Source organism: Scomber scombrus, chromosome 21 (genome assembly GCF_963691925.1).
Source record: "Scomber scombrus chromosome 21, fScoSco1.1, whole genome shotgun sequence".
Taxonomy (NCBI): Eukaryota; Metazoa; Chordata; class Actinopteri; order Scombriformes; family Scombridae; genus Scomber; species Scomber scombrus.
The window spans coordinates 19182343-19209215 of record NC_084990.1 but is presented as its reverse complement, the minus strand read 5'-3'; the positions used below and the strand labels follow the sequence as shown (position 1 = coordinate 19209215).

Here is a 26873-nt window from a genome sequence, read left to right as displayed (position 1 = left end):
CTGAAAAGGACATTGAAATTTCTGGAAATATCTACCCAACTTGTGTTGAAAAAAACACAGCTTCGCATAAAAGCGCAGTCAGCTGAATCAAGTCATTTATGCTTCTCTTTCATTTGATTACGTTCTTTTTATCTTTTTCTTTGTTTTGTTTATGTTATCTTTCTTAGTTCAGCCTTACATACGCAACAACACTATGAGACTTTTTGGAGCACTTTTTTTTTGTCTAATGCGTGGAAGTGTGCCAGTGTAGACTTTGATTTCTCTCACCAGTTAATGAAGTAACTGCAATATCTAGTCACTTTTGTTTTGCTATTTGAACTATTTGCATGACTTTTTCTTACCATTTATTTCCTCTCTTTTTGCTTTCTTTTCTTTGAACACATTCAATGGTAATCTCTTTGATTCTGTACAAAGTCACAAGAATCCTTGAAAACACACACGCATATTAATATATATATATATATAGTAGATGTACCTAGAAGATGAAATCAAGTCAATGAGGACTCTGCATTGATGGAGACTGAAACAAGATGATGGAGCCATATTGTGGAAGTGCAAGGACACGTTTGTGTTTGAAATGACGGGAAGATGAAATGGATGTAAAAAAGGAACTGATGAAAGACAGACATGGATGTGGAATTCATGCCAAATCGAACAAATTTTAAAGAGTTGGCCGGGAGAGTTTTTAGCGAACATTGGAGCAACAATCATGCGTTTCCATGGAAACAGCTCACTGGTCAATAGCACACTAATCCATGGAAAAGTTGGACAACATTTGGCCATGGCGGGTCAAATGTCAGTGACTGTTCTGTGCCTGAAGGATCCTGCGGATATATGAAATGGGTGTATATCTGTTAAAGTGAAAGTGTAAAAGTCTTTTTGTGAGTGTGTTACAGTGGATCAACGATGCCTTGATAGAGAAACACTTATTTATGATCTGTGGCACCAATTGTGACTGAACTGCTGACAGTGCCATTGATTGTAGCATCGTAATGGCTGGCCTCGCGCTACAAGAGCCTTCTTTTAATCTTGACAGATGTGGGCTGTGAATTAATTTGCATACACAACTCATGTTTTTCCACCCTTTGCTGGCTCACATGAACACACATCGGTCTCATTCTTGCACATGTCTACTGAAATGCTTTGAAATGGGCACAGCTGCTCTACCCGCTAAAATGTTAGCAGTGTGATTTTGACAAGAAACAAAGAGGATTTCTTTTCCTGGTTCCTTCCCTGCTGGTATAACTCTTCTCTGTCACTGACCACTATCGCGGGGCAGCACTGAGTCTGCACCGAGAGATGATGTCATTGAATTGCCTCACCTCTTTCCCTTTTGTGTAATCAACCACTCTGTACTATTCAGGTGTGACTGTATTGTCCCAAATGCTAATGTGTGTGTGCGTGTGTGTGTGTGCGCATGTGATTACACTTTTTGTGAGCTTTACAGATCATTCACTGTGTGTCTGGTTATAAAGAGATTGTCCTGCAGCAACTGTAAACCTGCCTGGAGTAACGCCACAGAGCGTTGGCACCATCCAGCCGCCTGTCAGGTGCACTCATAACGCTATAGTGAAGACTCAGTGGTGTGTTCCTAGTTTCCATAGTTCAAAAGAAAAAAATAAGAAAAAAATGTCATTCTACTTATTTTCTTCTCTGTGGGGTGATTTCATTGTACGCAACAAAAGCTTATCATGCAGAATCTGAATGAATATATGATCACAGTACATTTCTGAAATAAATTATTTTTCAATGTTAGTGATTCTGGTGCTCAATTGCAAACTGTACATGGGAGATGGGAAAAGGAGGAAGAGTGAAAATGCAGCGGTAAGTAAAAGTGGAGTAAAGTCGTGAGAACGAAAGAGGAATTGGATGGGGACAGTTAATGGCTAATGCTGACGTGGCAATTCAAATGATGCAACTATTTTAGTTAGACTAGAGCTTAGATTTTGGCAAATCAAATACAGTTCAATGATTTTAACTAGTGCTGTATGTTATTTATTCATGTTATTACTTTAAATTATCTTGGATTATAAGTAGGACCAATCTGTTGCGGTGGTTTGGTATCTGATCAATCTTATGTCTTCAGCTCCTTTAGTCTTCAAACTTCGGTAAGCTCGACTTTTTATGTTGTATTTCAGCTTCTCACAATTATTGCAAAAAAGTCCATACTAGTATTTGTCTGAACATAGCAACCATGTAAACAACTCATGTCTTACATACACAGGATATATCACATCAACTTAGGTCACAAAGGAATTTGAACAAATATCATTATAACATATAAGGAAAAGATCAAACATGCAAAAATACTAGTATACATAACATGTTGGCAGTGCTCTGTGCGTAAATGTTGTGTGGCATTGGTCATTGCCTAATTAGTTGATGAAATTGTACCTAACCTTAGTTCTAATAAGGGCAGCAATAAATTGGATTAGTGCAGCTGCTGTGAAATCCTGTTATCTGGTTGCAAACGTCCCCTATTGACTTTTTTATCTTCCTCTCCGCTCCTGGAAAACAACAATTCATTAGCTCATCTTTAATTTTTTTACTAGCTAAACTGGCTCTGCTGGACCTTTCAACCCATTGCATTAATGAATACCTGTTTTTGTTGCATTTGTAATCGTTGAGCAGAAATGTTGTTTTTTTTCAAAAAACATTAACAGACATATATGCATGACAGAAGCACATCTCCACTATCTGATGGTGTTAGATGCTAATTGGATCACAGTCAACTTGATCCAGGGCTAACCTACTAAACACATAGGCATGAGAAGGGAGGAGATTAGATGGGATGGAACTGGGAATTGGAACGAGGACGTCCAGCGCACTAATCCCTTTTTTGAAAACACATGGGAAATTTCTCTCCGACTGAAGAATCACAGAGAGGAGTTATTTCACTTGCTGAAATGTTCATTTCCTTCTCTCTCCCTCAGGAAATGAATGACAGAGTAAAGAGTGAGCTGGTGGTCCCTGTTAAAAAGGGAGCCCAAGGTACTAAATAGCCCTGATGAGCTTTGAGAACCCACAGTTGGAATATTAAAGGATTCAGACAGGAGGTGTAGTTCAAAGGAGTTTGAAACCCTGAATTTAATTGCCTCATTTGTGAGCTTCACTGAGGGTGGTTTGGGCATTTGAGAAGGATATACTGGCAGTTGGAGAAAGGATACTAATTTGAGAAAGGGGATGTTCCCTGAGTGCTATTCACGAATGCCTTTGTAATGTACTGTTTGTTGGATGCTTAAATTGGTTTCTGACTTAATGTGCATTTATGATAAAGAGCACAAAAATAATGCTGCATGTTCATAAGCATTTTTTTAAGTCCATTTGCCCTAACCAGCTTCAGTCTAACTCTTCTTGCAGCTTGGACAGACTTTACTTTCCACAGTATGCAGGTTGGTTCAGGCAAGATCTAATTATGGATGTAAGGCAACTGAAAATTGTGACATAAATTGCTGAAATTGTTGAAGTCATATCTGGTCACAATTATTTCTATTTCATTGGAGTTATCCCTTTGTGTTTGTTGACAAGAGAGTATCTCATGTCCCAATTTCTTACTGTGGCCTTTGCAGGCTGTATGCATTACATAATGTATAACACAAAGCCACACAAGGAAGTAATAACGGAATAAGGGGCCCACTTCAGGGTATTGCTCCACCAAAGATTTGTGTTCCTGCACAACCTCACTGAAGTTCTGAGGGAACCAAACAGAGCTACCATAAAACACTGCACCCCTAATTGGTCCATCGTGTAATAATATAAGACGTGATGATATTTACAGGTGGCCGAATGAGGCTTTAACAGACAGGTGGGCGTCAGTGGTGTATTAGAGTTGAAGTTCACACCTGAGGACCAGATGACTTGTAACCACACATGCACAAAGTCATTTCTACATGGCCCGAATGTGTTACGCATCAAAGGTTGTAAATTTGCTCTGTGTGTGTGAAATTAAAGGCCATTTTGAATGTAATTTGGAGATTGTCAAAAAATAATTGCTGTAAAGGGCAGCACGTCCACCCTAATTACCTTCATGGATAGTATGAGTTAGTGATCATATAAATCAATATGTCTCGATCTTTAATTATAGTAATGGGCTACTTTGCAGGACACTTGCCCTAATGGTGCAAATCATGAATGAGAAGAGCATTCATTTGTGCAGAATTGTGAGGGCTATGCTCACAGTCAATACCTGTCACAGGTGCTAAGCCTATGATCATGTGTATTAAAATTTGCATTTGTGTGTTGTTGCAATCATGAGAAAAAATGTACTTTTAAAAAAATAGTATTTTATAACTTGACTCTAACTCTATTTTATAACTTGTAGCCCACTTTTAGTCCTATAGTTTGAAATCTGTATGTATGTATATATTATTATATACTTTAAAGAAGGGACCCAATGTATCAAACACAAATGCATACCAATCCAATTTTACAGTTCTGCTAATTATTTCAGGTAATATAATAAAGCCATAACACCCTGGGTTCACACAGATCTCCAATCCTCACAGACTGTGATGGTGTGAAATACTCCCTCTTTCGACCGCTGCTGGTTCAAACCTTTCACTCCAAAATATTAAGAATTTCAGCTTAGAAAGCAATAGCAAATAACTACTAAGAGGGAATTAAGGGAATAGTTTGGCATTTTGAGAAACACCCATGTTTGCTTTCTTGTCCAGAATCAGTACCACCAGATACCACTCTCATATATCTCTAAGCTACAGTCATGTGATGTTAAAATACTGAAAATAGGAGATCTGTCCAAAAGGTTAAAAAAAACAATCTGTATTTGTATGTATTTAATTAGTTTTTATTTTGTTTTGTTTGTTTTTTTATTTAAATATTTACAAATGAAAAAGTTGTGTTTTTACAGGGGGGAATAAGTGCCAGACTGTTTCCTGGAAACTGTTGGGAGTCTATTGTGGTTGCTCGGCAACCTAAAGGTGAGAACAGACTCAAGTCACTGCACCAGGAAATAACCTGTAAACGCCATAGCACATATTGCATGCTAACTAATAAGCTTTAGAGGTGCTGATAGAAGGATTTTGCTCTAAACAGAGCCAGACTAGCATGTTTCCCTCTGTTTCCAGTCCATTTACTATAGTCTGGTATTGGCCTTCTCATGGGTATAAGCAAGAAAGCGAATCAGTGCAAAACGCCTAAACTACTCTTTTAAATTGGTGTGTTTTTCACTGAACTATTTGAAGGTCTTATTCCATTGCCATTAGTCCTGAACTAATGGCCTGGGAGCCCCACCAAGTTGAAGTTCTGTCTATTGTGGTGTGATGAGGGGCTAAACGGGCAAATGGGGCTCTGTCTCTTTAAACCGCAGCAGGAGGTGGTGCTCTCCAGCAGAGGAGGAGGGAGAGGAGGAGGAGGAGGAGGAAGAGGGAGAGGGGGGAGAACAGAGAGGGGGAGGGCCGCTTTGTGAGCCGCACACAGCAGATAGATGCAAACTACACACATAGGAGCACCGACAAGGGGACTGTCCTGCCGCAACTCTGCTGCTCTCCCGCTGAGGAAACTAACCTGAATTTGTAGCGACGCAGGGGCAGACGCTGCTCTCCTGCGTTTACCTAAAAGCTGAGTGGAATACAACCTGAAAACTTCCCAGCCGGTCGGACAGAAAGGTAAACACTTCTTCATGTGTGACTATTGTTTTAGTTTTATTAAACTGTAGTGTCGTGTTGTATTAGACTCGTTGACGACTTTTAATAAGTACACGGCGACAGCAAGTGTGTCTAATATAGTTTTCAGACTAGGTTGAAGTAAGGAAAACAAAACAAAAAACCATACAAAAAAAAAAAAAAAAAACACGTTGTGAAATCTGCATCTCATTTGAATGTCAAATCTGCTGGAGGACAATCAGCGCCTGGCAGTCGCATCAGGCTCTTGGCTGTCCCATGTAGAGACAAAACAATGAGTCCTCTGGCCTCCTCCTTGTCCCCTATGAGCCTGGTGAGGACTAGAAAGTGTAAAAATCAAACCATAACATAATGCAAGTCCCCACTACAGCATAGAAGAAGCGTCTCCATGGGTCAAAAGTTGCTTTACTATTGATTGTCTTTGTCGTAAAATACAATGTAAACTTTAACTTTGCTCTGCTAGAGTGTAGGCAATCTTTTATTAGCCTATGTCAAGGACCCTCCAAATATTGAGGTTTTAGATTACCCCAATTAAATGTAACCACAGAGCACCCATTTTAAACAAGAAGTCATGCTATGTATAATTCATCATACATTTACATAATAATCCGTTTCAAATGCAAGGCCAAAAACAAAACATGCAGATGAAATGAGTCATTGACTGGGTTTAATTCTAGGGAGTTAAATTGAACTATTCTTCATTATTGGACGGACCTCCTGGGAGCCCCATAAAGAGCCCCTAAGGGTCCACAGACCTCTGGACTCATAATAACGTACTTATTCAGGTTTGAGATGAACTCATAGTGGGAACCAGGTTACAGGGTCTAAAATAAGTGTCCCAAATAACTATATTCAGGACAGGATATAGTTTAATCAGAGTGAGGCAGATGGACTTAGGAGCATCAGTTCTCCTCGCTGAGAGTTACGTAACACTAATACTTAGCAGTGGGAACACACAGCACTTTGAGGTTAGAAATCTTAACCAAGAGCTCAACAAACTACACAGCTACTTTCCATCCATCCCTCTCAAATTTGTACTGCTTCCCGCTTCATTAGTTTGTTGTTCCTGTTTGTGTTTACAAACTTGGCGCCTGCCTCTCATGGTCATCATGCCTGATGAACTGGGTAATTTACTCTAGGCCACCGTGGCTGTATACCTGCCCAGCCTCATTCATCATGCTCTAATTGAAGGCTGTATAGTGTGTGTACTTGACTTTAACTACGCTGACCATAAAGTCTGTGGGTCCATTTTATAACATTCATTATTCCGCACATATTATCAGTAATCAACCCTCTGTACTCGTTAAATCGTCAGTCTCAACAAAAGTGGACATATTGACAAATGAGCTTGGTGTTGTCAGACCCTTGCCCTCTGACCCCCTCCTACACACACACACGCACATACACACAACCACACCCGAAAACAACAGCCCCAAGCTCTGTCAGTTGTTGTCATTTTGCTTGACGAATCATTTACCCAAGACTCAGATGTGATAGAGAAATGAGTGAACAAAATACAGCATTGTGTGCCTTTTTGAAGTTTTAAAGTAGAGAGATTTAGGCCAAGGACAGACATCATTACCAGCTGTGAGTTTGACTTTTCTTGCTTTTTCTTGTGACTTTCCAGTGACAAAGGTGGTGCATTATCATACACACACACACACACACACACACTCCATGCCCTTTAGCTCCTTGGTGTATGGCTTCTATAGAGCTGCCAGGCAGATATCTCTCCATTAAGATCTATTGTATGTGCTTCAGAGTCAGAGGGGAGGGGTGTGTGTGTGTGTGTGTGTGTGTGTGTGTGTGTGTGTGTGTGTGTGTGTGTGTGTGTGTGTGTGTGTGTGTGTGTGTGTGTGTGTGTGTGTCATCTCTGACTGTGCTTTTTTTTGCAATAGAGGCTATTTCAGTTTGCCGAGGAGGGGACGGTGCTGCTGCGTAGTGAGGAAGCTGGCTACCTGCCCGACTCTGACTGAGCTGAGGTCATTACAGTTTTATACTGGAAAGAGGGCGTGTAGGAGTGGGGGGTTGGGGAGAAATGTTAGACTCATTTGCACTCTGTTTCTCATGAAAACTTCAGGCAGTTTTTTTTCATGGAGTTAGTTAAAGCGGAGGGCAACTCATTTCCTTGTGAATCGACACAAGAGTTAGTGTTTTATTTGTGTGTGTGTGCCTGGAGGTTTTAATGTGTGGAGCATGTTAGGTGGAGTCAGATGTGGTAACTTACAGTGTGTTGCATGTTCTCGTTGCTTCCCATGCCTGAGGGAATGCTGATTATTTGTGTCCTCAGTAATCCACCCACCTTTATCCCAAGCTTCATAGGGGACTGTCCGGGGAGGATGGGAGGATGGGAGAATGTCATGGCATTTGGTCAAGACATCAAGATGAATTTTTATGAATTATTTTTAGCATGTTTTGAGAGGTTTAGATTTTATGATATTTTTTTAAGAAACAGAAAACAGATGGGGATTTTTCCAGAAGTAAAATGTATCTTTGTTTAGTTTTCACTGAGTCAAACTTTGGAGAACAGCTTGTTTAAATATGATAACGTTATTGGAAGTGTTTCAGAAATACTCTCCAAAACTCTGAAATGGTGGAAGTTTCTTAAGTTTGAGGAAAATCTAAAAGATAAACACAATTTGTGTTTGTTAATCATCTTCTGACCCCTGAGATGTATATTGCAACCCCTTGTGGACTCCTGACCCTAGTTTAGGAACTTCTGATTCATCTCGACCGTAAGTTAATTTTTGTTCTCTAGAAAGTTTATGTTATAGAGTCAATGGATTTCAGGTGATCTGTTTCATTTTTGTGTTGAGGGGCAGATCTCCATCAGCTGTATTGGGCCCCCCCAAAAAAAATCATCAACATTCTGTCCACCACAAAACTGAAAGGAAAACCATGGCTGACTCTGGTAAGATGATGCCGCAGGTCTTCAACCGTCTCAATTAACAACAATATATCACGGCTGTTCCCGTAAAGAAGGGACCACTTTCTCTTTCTTCACCCGTATGCACCTGACACTCAATAGCACACATATGTGGCTGTTTTGGTTACTGTCAGTGAGACATGATCATTGTGGGGAAAAATAACCAGTTCAACAGGAATTATTTTCGTTTGCGGTGTAACAGCACTCCACACTGTAGGCACTTTTTTCTCCAGGCTTGATAACACTAACAACAGTATCACTTCACAACTCCTTAACACATGCCACATAGCAACATATTTGAAGATTTATTTTACGCCACCTACACCCTTGCAGCATTTCCATTGTTTATTTGCTGCATTGTGTTGTTTAAAGCTGTAAAACCAGTTGAGATAATTATCATGTCTGTGTTAAAGCAGTTTCAGTGAAGCTGATCACGGCTAGCTCAGAGGGTTGTTCCCATGTTGCGAAAGCTTAGAACATCCTCTGTAGTTGTCACTTTGAATAAGAACAGCTCATCAGTCGGCACACCTGTCCAACTCCACTGGAATCCTCTCTTATTACAGTGCATAATCACACAAGCATATTTTGAAACATAGTCATAGTTTTTTGTGTGATTGCAGCATGTTAATGAGTAGGGTGTAACAGTATACAAAATTCATGGTTCAGTTCTTCAGTTTTGGGGTCATGGTTCAGTACAGTCTCAGTGAAGCAGGAAAAAAAGAAGAAATGAAGATGTAAACTTCCAACAATGGCTCATTGGCCAAAACTGTTACTGAAACAGTTTATTTGTACTGCTGTGTAAACTATTACTGAAACAGTTTAGCAACAGAGATGGAAAACAACCGTTTAGTTTCTTGCAATGAGTCAGGATAGCTGCTGACTGCTGTTTTATGCTGATTTATGGTCAAACTGTATAAAGTAGTTCAAACTATCTCCACCTCCAGCAGCTACCACAGTAATGTTCTGCTTACACACTGATGCTTCAGTATTAATAATCCAACATTGTTATATACAATAAATTACAAAATACAATAAAAGAGGAACCAGAGGGGGAAGGGGACGGGGAGATGTGGTACCATTTAAATATGGACAGCAGGGTAACCAGGCTACGTTGGCTAAGCCAGTTAGCATACCGACAATCATGCTAGTAGTGCACTACCAATATGTTCTGGGTGGAACTCTAGAATTATTGTTCTGCACATTGGAGTAATTGCATTATTAAAGTATTGTGACGGTAATTATTTGGGTAACTTTTCATACAACGGTAGTAACATCTGTACCGTGACGGTTCAGTACAAGTACATACTGTTACACCCCTATTATTGAGGACCTGGTAGTGTGCTGTTATCAGTGACTAAAAGGGAAATTCACGTCAACCTAGGTCTTATTTTCATATTTCTGTCTGATAAGCTTATTGCTCATGATAACATTTCACTTCCTTTATAGAGATTTGGGAAACACCAGGTTAGCAAGAACAGATTTAAATAGGGTGGTGCAAGCCTCCCACAGCTTGCGATTTTTGCAGCATTCAAATTTGATTCCATGTGTCACTCCTAGACCAGTGTTTGAGATTATTTAGAGGAGTCCTACAAGAGAGATAATGGAGCACACTTTCAGACAGTCTTTTCTCAGAGCCTGCCATGATGTTGCACTTTCTTATAAGCTCAAATACTGACAGAAAATGATCAGTGAAGAATGAAAAGTCCAAATGCTGCAAATGTACACATCACCAAATGAAGTGGGTACACGTTTGCTTTGAAAAGTTACAAAAATGGTTTAACTGCCACCCACTTGACCCAATTCTGATTTCGAAATGGTGTGGAGGTTTGGTTTTCAAATGCTGTTTGACAATCCAACAAGCACCTAGTTTGAAACCCATCAGCACTTTTACTGGTGTTCTCTCTGGAACAACATGGAAATGGTGAGTAAAATGCTGTCATGGCCTGAAGTCAATATGGACAGAAATATAACACACCGGTTGAGAAATAACAAAATTGCCTTGAAAATGTGCTAGAAAACCTAACATTTACTGAATTTTGTGATTGAAACAGTCCAATGAGAAATTCAGTAGATCTATTTTTCTTTGCTGAATATTTCTCTTGAAATCTGACATCCAAGTGCTGTCACTACTCCATCAGCCCAGCACTAATGCAGGCTTCTAATGCATTAGTTAAGCGTTAACCTGCTATGATTGCATTAAGTTTCCCTCTCGCCTTAGTCACTGATACTGCTTTTAACAGCAGGACCATGGTTGTGCAATATGTTGACCTGACTACGACTGAGTCATTTGTATTGTGAACACACATTCCTGGCGGCGTGCAGCTGGCCGTTTTTGGTCCGGGCTTCGGCCTGTTTACAGTCCAGCGAACTCTCATTGTTTTGCAGCTCTGTACGGACACAGAAACAGGTGGTCTCTCCCAAGCGTACTGAAAAGACAAAGGAGGACTGTTTGCGTAACTGTGGTCCCCTCTGTGCCCACTAGATGACAAATCCGTGCTGGGAAACTAGTTGTGAGATGGGGAACAGTCGCATGACCTATTGTGGGATCTTATCATGGTTGTCTGATGACCCTGTGAGAATTGCTGGTTTCCTTATGAATAAAGACTAACATATCTTACTGGCTTAGGGCTCTAGAGGATATTTCCAGGTCAGCATTTGGGTGCGGTGAATGGATTGTGTTTTTAAAAAATGACAATACCTTGATAGATAAGCATCTCAGGCCTTTGTATCTTTGCATGGATTGAATTTGAATAACTGTAAAAAGTGGCGGTCATTCATTTGTGGATCACCTTTGAGTCCTAGTCTGTGTTTGTGCATTTATTTTTATACCTTTTATATATTCATGTTGTTTGGGTGTGCCAGAAGGGTTTGGTTCCCATCTTCCTTAGTACTGCTTTGTTCTTTGTCTCCTCTATTGTACCTCGTTTGGCATCACTTGTTCCTTGGTGAACCAGAAATGTTGTCTTACGCTTTGGAACCGACAAGGTGTGTGTGTGTGTGTGTGTGTGTGTGTGTGTGTGTGTGTGTGTGTGTGTGTGTGTGTGTGTGTGTGTGTGTGTGTGTGTGTGTGTGTGTGTGTGTGTGTGTGTGTGTGTGTCACGCAATGAATAGAAACCAGCTCTTCCCAATGACCCTTGAACCTATTTACTGCCTGTCTAACCTTAGTACCGGGCCATTCGAGCAAGAGCCGTTGATGGACTTTGAACTTCTCTTTGTGTGATCACCAACACTTTCATACAAACACACACACACACACACATAGAGTTCAGATATAAACACAGCCACAACATGCCATCTGTATGTGCCTCCCCTAATAGAAACATCATGCTCGCAGACATGAACCAGTCTGAGCTGCCAAATCAAAGTAGAACACCAAAAGTGAAAGCTATCTTTAACAAAAGATTGATTTCTGTAAGATGACACTGATGATACTTCACTGATTCCCGAAAGCACTCTGAATTTGGCACGTTTACCATCCGACCAACAAATCTGCAAGTTTCAGAAGAGCTATGTATTATAAGTGTGATGTGAAAATGTGACTTTTATTTACTATGTTAGTAACGTTATAATCAGGTTGATTAGTTTATTTTTCCATTTAATCTCTAGAAATAGTGAACATTTCCCATCACAGGTAACTTCTGCAAATTGCTTGCTTTGTCTAACTCACAGTCCGAAATCAAAAGATATTCATTTTACAACAATATAAAATAGAGAAAAGTAGAAAGCCTCCACATTTGTCAAGTTGTAAGTACTGAATCTATGACATTTTTGCTTGATAAATGAATTGATGGATTTTTCTGTCAATCGACTAATCAACTGACTTGTGGTTTCACTTAAACAGTACTTAGCTCACATCAGATTATCGCATACAGTGCAAACTGAACAACACTATCAGAGATCTGAGCTGCTGAGATGTAACCAATCCTCGTGTGCTCGGTTGGACATTCCTGAAGAGTCACTTTAAGAAGACCTTACACACACTTTTGCACACACTCATTCACAGCAACATGCGGCACTAACCAAATCACGGTGGATTTAGGTAAATCAAGCAAGGAAGCAATTACGTTAACAACTTGCATTACAAGGGAAGGAACTGTGTACGTGTTCCAGTCTTTATCTCCCTCTTGTTCTGGGATTTTTCAGCTTGTCAACTGTTTTGAATTACTATTATCAGGCTGAAGTGGCCGTGTTTGTGGGCAGGCGTGCTCTCTTTTTGTCGACAAGTGTTTTGTTGTTTGCAGTTGGTGTCATTAAAGTTAACACCATGGGGGTTTATTAACTCATCTTGTCAGTCAGGGCTGGGTGCCTGCAGGCCTTTATAGTCGGTTTGTGTGTTTGGCTTCAGCGGGGAGGCTGCTGATAAAAAGGCCAGGAGCCGTTGAGAAGTTGACACAGCACTGAAACGGTCACTTATCTTCCAGTCACACTGAGAGGCCTCCTGCTGATTTCACTAAAGTTTGTGTGTGTGTGTGTGTGTGTGTGTGTGTGTGTGTGTGTGTTTTGTGCGCGCGCCCCGTTTGACTGAAGGTTGTCGCTCTGGCATCGACTTATCTTTTTGTCGATTTGGCACATTTTGTTTCCCAGAAGCCTAATTCAGAACAACTTGTTAGCATTTCTGACCCTCTTTCTCTGGAAAAACAACAGCCAATATGGCCAGTAAACTATTTGAACTTTTTAATTATAGTCTAAGCCAACTGTGATGTTGGCATCCCTGCTGTAACAGAGTATTCTGGATTCTCTCACTGTCTTTTTAAGACAATCCTCACAAGGAATCCTGCTTTGTTTTGTCGTCCAGCAGCTATTGGACAGTTAATTCAACCACTTGGCTCACATCCTGTCCTCTGGTACCAGTCGTGAATGCTGTCTATCTGTTAGAGACTGATGGGGAGGATTTCTGCGATTAATTAGACATGTACCGTGCACACACACACACACAAACACACACACACACACACACACACACACACACACACACACACACACACACACACACACACACACACAAACTATAGTACAATCCCTCCACTGTAGGCATAATGAGGGTTTGGGTACATTTCATGCAGGACACAGTGAAAGAACGTCTGTCACTGTGTTGGCATGACTGAGAGAATCCAATGCGGTGACACCCTCCACCGCCCCTTTGAGGGTGTGTTTCTCCTCAGTGCTTCCATCTGTGCCTTTCCTTTTTTGTGGATGTCCCTGCAGTAATGTTGCTCAACATGGGAAAGGTTGTGCCCCATCACATTTTTATTCGGGATGTAATTTATACATCAGGAGGAGGGCAGTTTTTTTCTCACAACTCTTAGGAGACTTGTTTTGGGCAAAGCAGGATTTTACAGTCAAGAAAAATGCTCATTATCCATCTCATAGTTTTTTTAGCCAAGTTTCCTCTTTTCCCTCTCTGACTGGAGCCCAGCATGGCAGCCCACCCAGTATCCAACCAAACGCTGTCCAACCATGCAGGAGTAACAGCTTTATAAAAGGCCAGCTTGACTGGAAACACAGAGAAATCGTTTGGAAGCTGGTCATCTGCTTCTGGATATTAGGATTTGGTAAGATTTAAAAAAAAAAAAAAAAAAAAAAATCCACAAAGTCACGTGGTGATTGTGTTACATGGTGCGCTGATGTCATAACAGGAGCTTGTGCAACACAGCAAAAGGGATAAAAGGTGGATTTTGGAATCAGCCTGAGGAGCGCTGGCTGCTGAGACATTTAGTGGTTTGCTTATGTTTCTTCGGGTGGACAGAGGTGTGGTGTTTGCTGTCCTGAGCTCCCATCACACAGCGTGGAGGGCCGGTCCAGGCATGCTGGCTTTATTTGCTCACGTCGAACACGCTGCCCTTAATCCTGCTGTGGTTTTTTTTCTGCCTGTGCGGCATTGGGGCCCTGGAGGCTGATACAGTTTATACACAAACTCACACACACACACACACACACACACACACACACACACACACACACACACACACACACACACACACACACACACACACAGAAGGCCTATAGTGTAACAGTCCTGTCCTGCTGATGTAGGTATATTTTAGCCATTTGAGAATTTGTGTCCTAAAGCCTTTTTAAATGAATATGTCTGTGTTCAACATGTTGTGTGTCTTCTACAGATAAAACACTCAACATTTCATGTAAGTCACCAGCTCTGACCTCTGTCCAAGTCCAACCTGTTGCATGTCAAAGGGTTTCTTTTTGCTCTTATATTACCAACATCTATGCAAACCATTGAATATCTGCATTGCTCATATTTCTGTATATCTTGATGTTCCTTTCCATAGTGACTTCAAACCAATGTCTGCGAGCTGGGCTGCCTTATTAGAACCCACTAGCATGACACGTTTGCATGGCATATAGTGACATAATGGTGGTTACTCCCACAAGCATCAACTTCATTTTTGCATATGCACACTCTACTATACTTAGTTGTTATGCCACTGTGCCAGCACAACAACAGACATTATGTTCAGGTTGTCTGTCCAACTGTCCATCCAATTCTCATGACTGTGAAATCTAAGGGGATGCCTTGAGGGAGTTTCCTCAAATTTGGCACAATTTAAAGTCTTACTCAGTGGAATATAACAAAGCTGTATCATATTTAACACTTGAATTAGCTTAACTGATCAGCTCATCAGCAAAACTTGGTGGTGATGGTGATGTGATAATTAAGCAGGTTCAGAACTTGTTGCAGAGCTCAGTTGACCCAATTTATGTGTTATGCCTTTGGCATCTTAATTTGTCTGTGGTCATCTGCATGGTCAGAAAAGTACATGAGCTGTGTTGAGTTCATTTTCCAAACTGTATTGTTAATGATTATTTAGTTTATTCCATGCTTTGGTAGCATTGGATATGTCAGTAAAGTGTGCCCCAGGAGTGTTTAAATGCGTTGGATCTGTTTACCGTGAGATCATACTTTCTTCAGAGTTTCACTTGTGTGAAATAGGTATGTTCCTTGACACATGGAAGGTGCGCCTTCTTTTTCTTAACCTTCCCACCCTTTTGTCTGATAGGGGTTAAGATATTTCTGCCATTTGTCATCCAGGGTTAGCCTCAGAGCTGGGTGACTGGATATGAAGGTGAACAGGAAGAACAGGTTCCTTCTGTCGCAGGTAGTATTAAGCTAGTACAAAAGAACCAAGGCTAGTTAACTGCATAGGGTTTTGTGTCAGTAACAGGTTGACACATTGTTGTCCACTGTATCATTCACACACTTTTAGACCTTCTGATTCCTGTTTCAGGTATTATGGGTGTGTTAGGTGAAGCAAACAGCATATTTCTTTATTAATTATCAATGAAGTGAGTTTAGGACAAGAAGTCTATGGACTAGACGGAAATTTGAGGCACATGGAAAAATTGTTAAATGAGATGGAGGCTTTGCTAGTGCTTGGTGGGATACTTACCTTAAAATACAATACAATATTATATTTTCATACACAGCCATACCAGTGCATAGCTGAGATAATTGCTCTAACTCTTCAATAGGCTAGAAAATATATAATGGCCACCAAGAGTGCTATAGTCAAGGCAAGCTGTGTTGAGTTTATTGAGAGGGGACCCCTGTTAACAAATATAACTCTATAACACAACAATTAATAATCCACAACTAACTGTCTTTAACAGTACAAAAAACCCTGGCACATAACAATTTGTACAGTATGTTACACCAATAATTGCACATGCAAAATATTACTGCAGAAGGGACTGCTGGGTACAGCTAGCCAGCTAGCTATGTAACTCCGTCATTGAGATTCCAGAGATTGAGATTTGGATGTATGAGGTCTCATGTATAATTATGGTTATCAGTACAACCACTGTCAGCCTCCTACTGCTTTAGAAATTAACATCATTTTTACATGAATTGCTTCAAAAGTTTGTGAAAATGAACGAACGTTAACACACAAACTGGCTGTAGCAGCAGTATGGCTAACTGCATAGGGAACTATAGCTGGGGCAGTTTGATCATCTTTCTGTCTACTAATGCTGTGGATAACTTAGCTTCTATTCATGCTAGAGAAGTAGTAATGTAGTGAATGAAATAAAATGGTTCATGTCTGCAAACTTCCAGATATATGACTAACATGCACAGTTTAATAAAATAGCATATTGCTAAAATGTGTAAACTTCCATCCAAGACTTGACACTGGCAGGCTCCTCTCCCCCCGTGGGAATCAGTTGTTTGGGCTCGAGGTTACGAACCTCTCGGTCAAGTTGGAACAAATGAAGTTTGCCGATCTTCTTTGTCAGAGTTGAGAACTTTCCATTCTTATGCGGCCCCATTGATTAATTGATTAGCGACATTATAGACGGCGCTGAATAACTCGTATGTTCATTTGCATATCAATGTAGCTGACAATAGGTGTGAACAATTGTGGCTAGTTCAAGGTTAAACAAAGCAGATGTTCTTATTGCGCAGACAGCATAGTCTCTGTGTTGAACATTATATTTTTAAAACAGACCACAGAGGACTTGAAGCCAGCCTAGACAAGAGTTTCTTGTAAAAAAAATATTTATATTACTACACGTGGCATTTAAATTCACAAAGTGACTTCTAAATTTCTGCTTGGCAAGGGAAGTTTATTTGTATATCCCATTTCAACAATTAAAAGTGTTTTACATAAGATATAAAACACATTAAGACAAGATACTAAAGAAACAGAAGACAATATGAAAAGACAGTCACATAGAATTGAAATAGTTCAATAAAATGGAAGATACAATAAGATAAAAACAGAAGAATGAAAATTACAGCACACAAATGAAATTCTGGAAGTGATGGAAACAGAAAAATACACACAGAGCTGCAGCATGGTAAACAATACAATTTACTGACTTAATAGGACGTGATTATTTTGATCTTCATAACAATTTGAGGTCACAGATATGCAACGTTGCCATGGGTGACTCTTGTATGAAGTACTTTGGAAAGCTGTTATTGTTTATCTAGATAAAGCTAGATGCATAAGCCCAACATTATCATTGGTGGGAACTGGTGAAGGATATTTCTCATCATATCCACCTTATAGTCTACAGATATCAAGGTTGCTAAAGAAGACTAAGGGTTCCATCACTGTTATGTAAAATTACATAACAGTGATGGAACCCTTAGTCTCTTATATAAAGAGTAATTTTACTCTTTATATAAGATCACATGGAGGCTTCTATCTAAATAAATGATGGCTCTTTCTTTGTCTCTGCTTTAAAAATTGAAAAGCAGTCAAAAATAAAACCAGAACCTCTTGCAGTCAGTGCATGCCTGTTGGTTTAACTTGACAGTAGTCGAGCTGTGATTGGACAAGCAGCCAAAGCCTCTTTCGCTTGTGCATGGAGTGGAAAGAGAGAAAGTGGCATGGGATAGCTGAGGACTGTATGGCGCCTGTGATCCACGGGATTACAAGACTGAACGCTGATGAGCATGGTGGTGGTGATGTCATTCTGTGTGCATGAGTCTGCGGGCGACATAGGATGCTCTTAATCATTCATGGCCCTGTCACCACTTGTCTCAGTTTGAGCTGGTGTCATGTGGCACTTTAAGTGCTCGGTTACATAAAGGCATCGTCGCCGGCTGGCACGACAGCTGAACGTAAAAATTCTTAACTGAAACAAACAGTGTATGCTGACTACTCTAACACAAACATTTTAAATGTATTTTTATGTGTGTTTGTGTCTGCATTGGTAGCTGTGTCCTGGTGGAATGACCTGTTTGTCTGTATAGCTCTGTCAGCTTGTGAAAGAGTGCTGAGATGGAATTTTGCCCCCAGCTGAACTCAGAGCATGTGTGGTATGGGCCATACAGGCCAGACTGAAATCCCTGGTCATCAAATCAGCACAATGTATGAGCAAACACAAAGCTGTGAATATGTGTTTTTCTGTGTCCAGACAATGAAATAGACAATTTATTAATGAATACATATTATCCTCCATACAGTCACCACTAAATCTCACTGAGTGAAGCACCAGCAAATAAATCAGAACGTCTATTCCAATCCATATCCCACTTTTTTGTACCATCAATATATAACTGAATACAATAAAAACATCAGATACAGTACAGTAATATGTTGAAAAAGTCCAGCAACATTCAGTCCTTACTATGCAAATGTCTAAAAGCAAGCCATAAAAATATAATAACAAGAAGGGGGAAAAAATCTAATAGAACTTTAACAAGTAGTCAATCAATATATTAGTACATGGACAGAAAATTAATCAGCAACTATTTTGATCATCAATTAAAAATTATTCAAGCAAAATTGTTGACATTTTGCTTTTTCACATTTTTAAGATTCTGTTGACCTTTTCATTAATCAGTCAATCAAGGAAATAGTTAGCAGATGAATCGATAATGAAAGTAGTCGTTAGTTGCAGCCCTAATTTGTCACATTTGAAACTATGTATAACCAAACATATTCCAACCCTTGTGTCCTACCTGAACAAATCATCTACAGGTTTTACAAATCTGAAATACAAGGATCCTAAACGTTGGAGATTTTCCAACCAAGATAACAAAAAAGCTTTCTTTGCATATAATGTAATTAGGATTATTGCTTTGTCAGTCATGACATTTAAAAGCTATAAAGAGGGGCAGTGTTCCCCCATATTTTATGAGCACCACGGCTAAAATTTCACCTGATCATTAATGCACTACTACTGATTACTACCCTCTCCTCATTCTTCAAAGGGTATCTATGTGAAAGGTACTGTTACAAGAGTAGTGTAGCTCTTTAAGGAATAGGGCAGGGTGTAATGTGTGTGTGGTTGAGCGAGTGTGAGAGAGCGAGAGGCACAAAAGTGACAGTGAATGCAAGCGGAGCAGAGGTTAAGGTTAGCAGTAAGTTTTCAGTCTTGCAGTAACTGTACAGTACAGGCTATAGTGTGTCAGTTAGTAAATGCAGCTTCTGAAGACCAAGAAAAGTATTGTCTGTTGTTTCCCATCTGCTGGAAGAGTGAAGGAGGTTAGCCTCGAAGTTAGCGACAATGGACCTAACCTGACCAGGCTCACTGAAGGTGGACTGACCTTTAAGGTGAACCAGCTATTCTCATTTTAGTGTCAATCTCAGCTGCTCTTAAAAAGAGCACGGAGACATGTCTGGCTGTTGAGTCTCCACAGAGTTTTGCTCAGGAGAGTCTCCCCACCCCTGCACCCTGACCCTTCGACACTGCTGTCAATCCAGGGAAAACCCTGCAGGGTTTAAATAAACCTCAGTGCTTAACAGTGATTTAGTGAAAGCGTTCATAGATTCAGAAAAAAATGCCAAAAATGTTCTTTCTTTATGTGAAAGAACATTTAACATTAAGCATATTTTTTTAGACTTCTCAAATAGTCTATGGAATGTTATTTTGAAACAGTAGCACGCACATGACACTGTCACTTTTCATGATTTATCTTTTTAAAAGTACTGAAAGCCTAGAAGTGAATATGACAGGACTGCCTGCAGGTTATATTTCATCTTTTGTCATGCCTACTATAATGGGGTCTTGATGAGTCTGGGAGGGAGGGAGGGAGGGCGGGGGGGGCTATTCCTCATCAAACACCAAGGGGCCCCCAAAGACATGAAATGGGCCATTTCCTTGAATGACTTAAGGTGTGAGGTTTGTACCTTTTTGATATTTGAGCTCCCACTGACATCCTTTATGCTGAGGTTGAATGTCCTCTAGTGTCAAGACACATCAAAAGCATTCCCCTTCAGCTATAGCACTGTGGTGATTGTCCTATTGCCCTGCATGTGGCCACCAAGAAGGGTTAATCCATCTGAATGAGTTGATCTCTCCATGTAGGGGATAAAATCTTTCTCTCTCTGTCTCCGGCCGGCTTAGAGACAGGAAGCTCGCTCGATAGCCACTGCTCTTCTCTGATGTTGCCATAGAGAAATACAAAAACTATGGGCAGCAGGGAGGAGCATATCAGAGGATGAGTTGTCTTGAGTGGTCAGTCACACATTCAGCAGCCTTTTGTCCAGCAGATACTAATTGGCTACCGCACAAGGCATGAAGTAATAAAGGGTTTAGCTAATGATAGATCTCATACGGCATTAATCTAACCACTATGGGTCCGCTCAGAGGGACTTTGTTGGTATTTGTTTTAGTCAAAGCTATAATCTTATAGTTTGGCATCCTTTTGCTGTTAAATAGCTTTCGTAACAGTAACTATTCCAACTGTGACGTTCAAGGGGGTGAACTCTAATAACTCTTACAACAGAACTTTTTAAATACTATTGTTATGCTTTTTGTGATTTCTGAGGCCTTGTTTTGTGTCTTTTTGTTGATTTAGGGGACAGTTTCTCTCCTCTATTAGCTACTCTATCTAGCTACTGAAGAAGACTTAAATGAAGGTGTTGATTATAGCAGCTAGAATCACGACAGTGGATAAAGTCCTCTTCGGGATGATCCGTCTTGAAAAAAAACAGCCTTTTATTATCTCTCAAACCCTCCCTCTGTTCCCTATAGTGCTACAGTTAGCTTTCCGATTGAATGGGTTCTTGTTAGAGATGCAAATGTTTTCATGGGTGACGTTACTTTGGAATATTGTTGAGTGAAGCCTCCATTCATCCACAGGGGGAATACGCACACAGCGTGGGCTTCAGCTCCAGTTTGAAAACACTGGGAATGATGGGATAGCTGTCTGGCTGAAACAATTGAATCCCTTGTTAATGCCAGTAACACATGGAGCTAGCGGACTGTAGCTAGCACATAAGTGGGCGGTACAACCTCTTCTCCATTCGGTTTTGTGTTAAGATCATGTTTCATGCTTGAGTCACTGGTGATTTAAGGACAATCTGTCTGACCGTCTGAGTAATATAATCCTGCTGAAATCAGCCATAGCATCAGTTTAAAGAGTCAAAGATCATTAATGGAAACTCGGTGTGCCAAGCCTTTAATGAGTCACTGCCATTTCCAGAGGTGGTAGACTCATGTATGTACTGGGAGATGCCCATTGATGTGGAATGAGTTAAAAAAGGGCAGTAATACTAGATTTTCTGTTGGAGGTGCTCAAATCTTGCCTTCAAGGTTGAACAGAAAAAAAAAAAATAAAAATGAAAGAGAAACATAGAGGTAGCAGTGGAAACATTTTATCTTTTGATGATAGGAGAGTTACAGAATGTAGCAGATCTGGACTTTCTGAGTTGTGCTGTAAGTTGATCAGAGCTAGAGAAATGCTGTTCTACTTCATTCAGTTTTTTTCCCCCCTCCTTCATTCTTTTATTCCTGGCATCATTCACCGCTTCTGCTCCCAGTATCCTGTGTCTTGCTGGTTATGTAACAGTCAGGGGCCTAAATGGGAACTAAAGCACAGCAGTGATAGCGGACACTGTAGCTACTTGAAAAATTGAAAGTGACAGAAGCCTATTAGGGTTTTTTAGAAAGAGCTCAAAAATGTACGAGAAGAATTGTACCGACAGATTTGAATGGGAACTTATCTTGCCACGGTAAACTTCACAGGGAGTATTATGACCAGTTTGAAGTATGGTGAGGGTTCTGGGAACTTTGCACCAGAAAGCTTTTCTTCATCATTACATAACACCCTTACAGATTGCTCCATATAAAAGTGTTTCCTAATTTACAGTCAGTTCTGGTTTCAAAAGTTTCCATACTTGATTTTGATCCGAAAACTGAGAGTTATTTGATAGTGGGTGATGAGAAAGAAATAGACACAGCTCTAAGAGAAGCATTTAAAGCAGTGTGTTGCATTTTCATTAGAATAAAGTGCTCTCTGATGTGTCTGATTATATGTTTCCACATTGCCTGCCAAGGTGCATAGCTTAGTCTTGCTTTACATAACTACTGATGTGGCTTTAATACTCTCTTTTCTTCTTCATCATAGGCTGAACCAACCGTAAGATGAAACAAGAGCTGGAGGACCATTATGGCTGCACACATTAAACACCTGGAATTTTACGTGCTTTGACAACATCAACATAGAATTTGCCAAAGAACTCTGGAAGGAACTCCTACAGAACCTATTTTCACATCTGCCTGTGGATTATAAGAAAGAGACAGCCATCATGCCTATTCTCAAGCAGCTGGTGAACAACTCTAACCAGTCGAAGCGGCGGTCTCGGGTTGACCTGACTGCAGAGATGATCAGCGCCCCATTGGGAGATTTCCGCCACACCATGCACGTGGGCCGGGGAGGTGATGCCTTCGGGGACACTTCATTTCTTAGCACGCGATCAGGCGAACCTCCCAGAGAGCCAGAACCCAAGCAGGGCTCCCCGGGCCCAAAACAAGGGCTACTGTCCCGCACTTTCCGAAGCAGCAAGCGCTCTCAGTCAGTTAATCGGGGAGACAAGTATGACTACAATATGGCTCCATCTGGTGGTTCATCCAGCTACGTGAAAAACGCCATATCCCTGCCTTACCTAAATGATGAGGATACTAACAGAGGCAACCAGATGCCAAAGAGCGTCTCCTCTAGTCCCATGAAAAAGCTGATGGAGGTCGATAGCAAGCCAGTTAATGGAGCAGCAGCAATGGCGACATTGGATGCAGAGTTTGACGAACGTAATTTCGGCGAACTTACAGATTTGCCCCCATCGATGCCTAAGGGAGGTGGGATGAAGCATGCAGAATCTATGATGTCCTTCCACATTGACTTGGGGCCCTCTATGCTCGGGGATATCTTGAGCGTGATGGAAAAGAAAGGTTGGGAGGAAGACGACCTGGGTTATGAGGAGGGCAAGGGTAGCGAGGGCCGTGCGTCCCCTTCCCACATTCCCCACATAGATGATGAGGAGGAGCAGGCCCCTGCAAGGCCACCTCGCAGTATGTACCAACAGAAGGCCATGGTGGATCCCTACACCCCAGAGCTACACACCAGGAACAACCACCACAACCTGGATAGCTGCTCTGTGTCGAGCTCCGGCTCAGCCACTGAGGAGAAACGTCAGTACCACCTCCATGATGGTGATACGGACAGTGCAAAGTACAGTTCCCCTCGTGGAGACGAAGACAGAGATTTCACCTTCATGGATGAGGATGATGATGAGATTCGAGTGTAGGCTAACCCAATATCGCTGCTATGAACAGTCTTGAAGGACACTAATGGAAGAGAGAAGACGTTGGGAGGCTATTGCAAGCTGGGAAAGGCAAGGGAGGGACTTGAGGCAGGGCCACATCTGATATAAGCTTCTTCTAGATCAATTTAATCTCTATTAAACATCAAAAATGAAACCAATCAGGCCTTATTCATTCTACTGTGGCATAAGATGTGATCTGAGTGCGTGCTGGAGTGCATAAAGACGGGCTCACAAAGTGGCCACGGACTTGCAAATTATTTTTTGCGACATCACACTTTGAACTCACATGTATTGGAAAATTCCAGCTCTCATGTTGAAACCTGTCCTTCTCACACTCATTTTAAGACAAAAAGGGTGATCACAAGGTTAGAGAACTGTACCCTAAATCACATGAATATCACATTTGGAGTGTGATGTGTGAAAAAAAAACAGGATACACGAGGTCACGAACTGAATGTGGATGTGTAGTACAAGTTCTGAGGAAGGAAGAGGGAAAGGACAAGAAGTGAAACTCGGATAGCTTTGTATTCCCCGTGTGTGGGAGTGATGGAGCTTCATTTGCCAAATACAGTGTTTTGGCATGACACTAAATAGATAAAGTAGATATTACTTTTGTTCACGTCTGACTTTAAGGGGTGATTTTTTGCTATTTTTACTTTATTTTAGGTACATACAGTGTTTGGCAGTTGGTCTACAGAAGCCCATTGTATTTGAGTTGAGTAGTGTGTAGTTTTGCAATTGTTTATCATTGGAAAGGTCTTCATTCTTTGAAATTCACATACAGATCTATGATATTTATTTGTTAATTTTCATAAGGGACAGATCATACTTAATGTGCACTGCTAGGTCTTAAACGTTTTGATTTGGGGGGGTTTCTGATGTGTTTAATTTCTTACAGAATTTCTTAATGGTACTACAGAGTGGGTCAACTTCTTTCTATAGAAATTGGCTGAATTGCACTTAATTATTGGACTCAAGTAGACATAAAATTGTCAAAATCACATCACTCCTGCTATCACTGTCATGGTAAGGCTGTATTAGTTGACAATGACTTATGTTTTACAAAATCCCTCGCTGTTAGTGAATGCTTCTTAATTTGCAAAAAAAAAAAAAAAGATAAGAATTTTCAACAAAAAAAGAAGAGGCCTTTTGTATGTGTTATGTGTCCTGTGCTTTTTTTTAAACACATGTTTTGAAACTGACAAGGACAGAAGTGGTGGTTGTGGTTGAATATGACTGTGCAACTGATGTGTATTTCTGTGTTCACTCCACATCGTCAGTGAGGTTAGCAGGATTAGCAGGTCAGCAGAAAGACGAAGAGGAAATGTCTGAAAGGGAGTTGCTGCAGTAAACAAAATGGTTGCATCTAAATTAATAGTCACTGCTTCATCCGAACACATCTCTTCTCTGTAGTCATATGTCCATACTTGTTTCTACAAGCAGCGAAAGGATGTCACAACATGCACAAAGTGTTATTAGAGCGCAGCTGGGCATCAGGTATGTTTTGGGGCAGTGAGAATGAAAGATACTTCTGAAATGGCCCCACAAGTGATAATATTCACCTACTCTACACAACCCAAATCACATAGTAGGAACAGATGATTAAATCAACCAATCATCTGGCCTTTCCAGTCTACTCATTAAATATGCTGGATAATTGGCCCCTAACCAGCTGGAATGACTCCAAGAACAGCAGGGTCAGGGACAGGCAGGTGGGCGGTTTCTCTTTTCGCTTTTTTGCGTTTAGTTGGTTTTTACAATACAGCCTCATTCAGTTGGCTCAGTTTCAGTTATGAATTAAGACAGAAAGAGGAGTACTTTCCTGTCTGGTATCCATAACTAAGGTCTGACTTTCTTTTTTCTCATTATTAGGTGTTAGAAAACTATTCACCACATCTGAGAAATGGGAGCTTTGAATTTCCTGTTGTGACACTGATGCAGGGGTGTGTGTGTATATTGCTAGAATCAGGATGCTGTGCCATTCTGCCTTGAGTTATTGTTGTTTTGAAACCATGTCTACATGAGCAAGTTGTGTGAAGTTCAGTGGTAATTGCCAAGTATGTTTTAACCATATTATCGGGTAACGTTTAGCAGGATGTTGGATTTTGTTTATTTTTTACCAATGTATAGATATGCAGTATGATTTGAGTTGGATCTCTTTCACATTTTGATGTAAATGGGCCAAATTTTAAAGATGTCTTACTTTTTCTTTTTCTTTTTTTTGGCTCCATCGTGAAATATGTGGCTTGTGGATTGTTTTGGCCAGTTGCAATCCCTCATGTTTATCACCAAGAAGTGGACACTAAAAAAAGAAGAAAGAACAAAAACACTCCTTATCTGCCGTTGTTATAATCAAGTAATGTAAATATAATTTGTGCCATCAATGATTACAGTGAACAATCTTTATCGGCAGTGTCACTCCGTGGTACTGGTGTGTGAACCAGAAGAATGTTGGCCGCTTTAAACTAAATAGCACATTTGTGGCCTAATTGTATTTGCGAGTCGGAATTTGGAAAATGTAAATAGAGAATTATGGAAAAGTATACAAAATTACTCTAAAATACTTTCTTGTAATTGTCTGAGCTTTTTGGCACTTGTTGTGTTTTTCTGTGAGAAACTTCTAAGTAGGCCAGAACCATATAAAGGAATTTGCGAATACTTTCTGCCCCAGGTCTGCTTAAAAGTTTTCTGTGCCCTGACGGCTGTGGTTTGGTGAGTGGCAAAAAAAGATAAGGACTGCAAAAAACAACTGGCTCCACGTTCAGCTGTAGAATGTCTTTTTTTTTCTTTTCTATTCAGTGGCTGTAGTGTTATGCCAAGTATGTATTGTTTTCTCTTCCTCTTTTTCAGTCTGGTTTTACAGTATATTAATATATTTACCTCCCTTCCTTTCCTTTCTTTGAAATAACAGCTATATTTTTCAATAAAAGAGAAAGCTGGTAATCTTTAACTGTGACTCTGCTGTTTTTGTTTAATCTCTATAAAGGTCTGATACTGCAGGAGACGGCTTCATTTTCAAAGTCTTTTTTGCAACTTTATTCACACTGTGCTTCCAAAATAGGCAGAACACTCACACGAAATCTGACCTTGATGCACACCCAAGAATTTTTACTGAGGGAGCTGCTGAAAGAGTTCCAGCCACATCCACAGTTTAACAAACACCCACTTGGAGGGGATTATTCTACATAAATAACCCTGAAATGGAAGATAAAACCTTGTTGTGTGTAACGAATTCCACATTACGGGCAAGATCTGTCTTGTTAGCTAATTACTGTTAGCTCCAGTCTGACA

At 40.5% G+C, this 26873-nt stretch overlaps 1 protein-coding gene across 1 annotated transcript; it reads left to right on the top strand.

Moving 5' to 3' along the window:
* Nucleotides 1–5428: 5428 nt before the first annotated feature.
* Nucleotides 5429–26532, top strand: cdc42ep4b (CDC42 effector protein (Rho GTPase binding) 4b). The gene is made up of 2 exons (XM_062442812.1): nt 5429–5624; nt 22388–26532. The coding sequence occupies exon 2, from the start codon at nt 22569–22571 to the stop codon at nt 23562–23564; it is 996 nt and encodes a 331-aa protein (XP_062298796.1). The 5' UTR covers nt 5429–5624; nt 22388–22568; the 3' UTR covers nt 23565–26532.
* Nucleotides 26533–26873: the final 341 nt, after the last annotated feature.

Coding starts and splice junctions, on each gene's coding strand:
- cdc42ep4b (XM_062442812.1), top strand. CDS start 22,569: ATGCCTATTCTCAAGCAGCTGGTGAACAACTCTAACCAGTCGAAGCGG.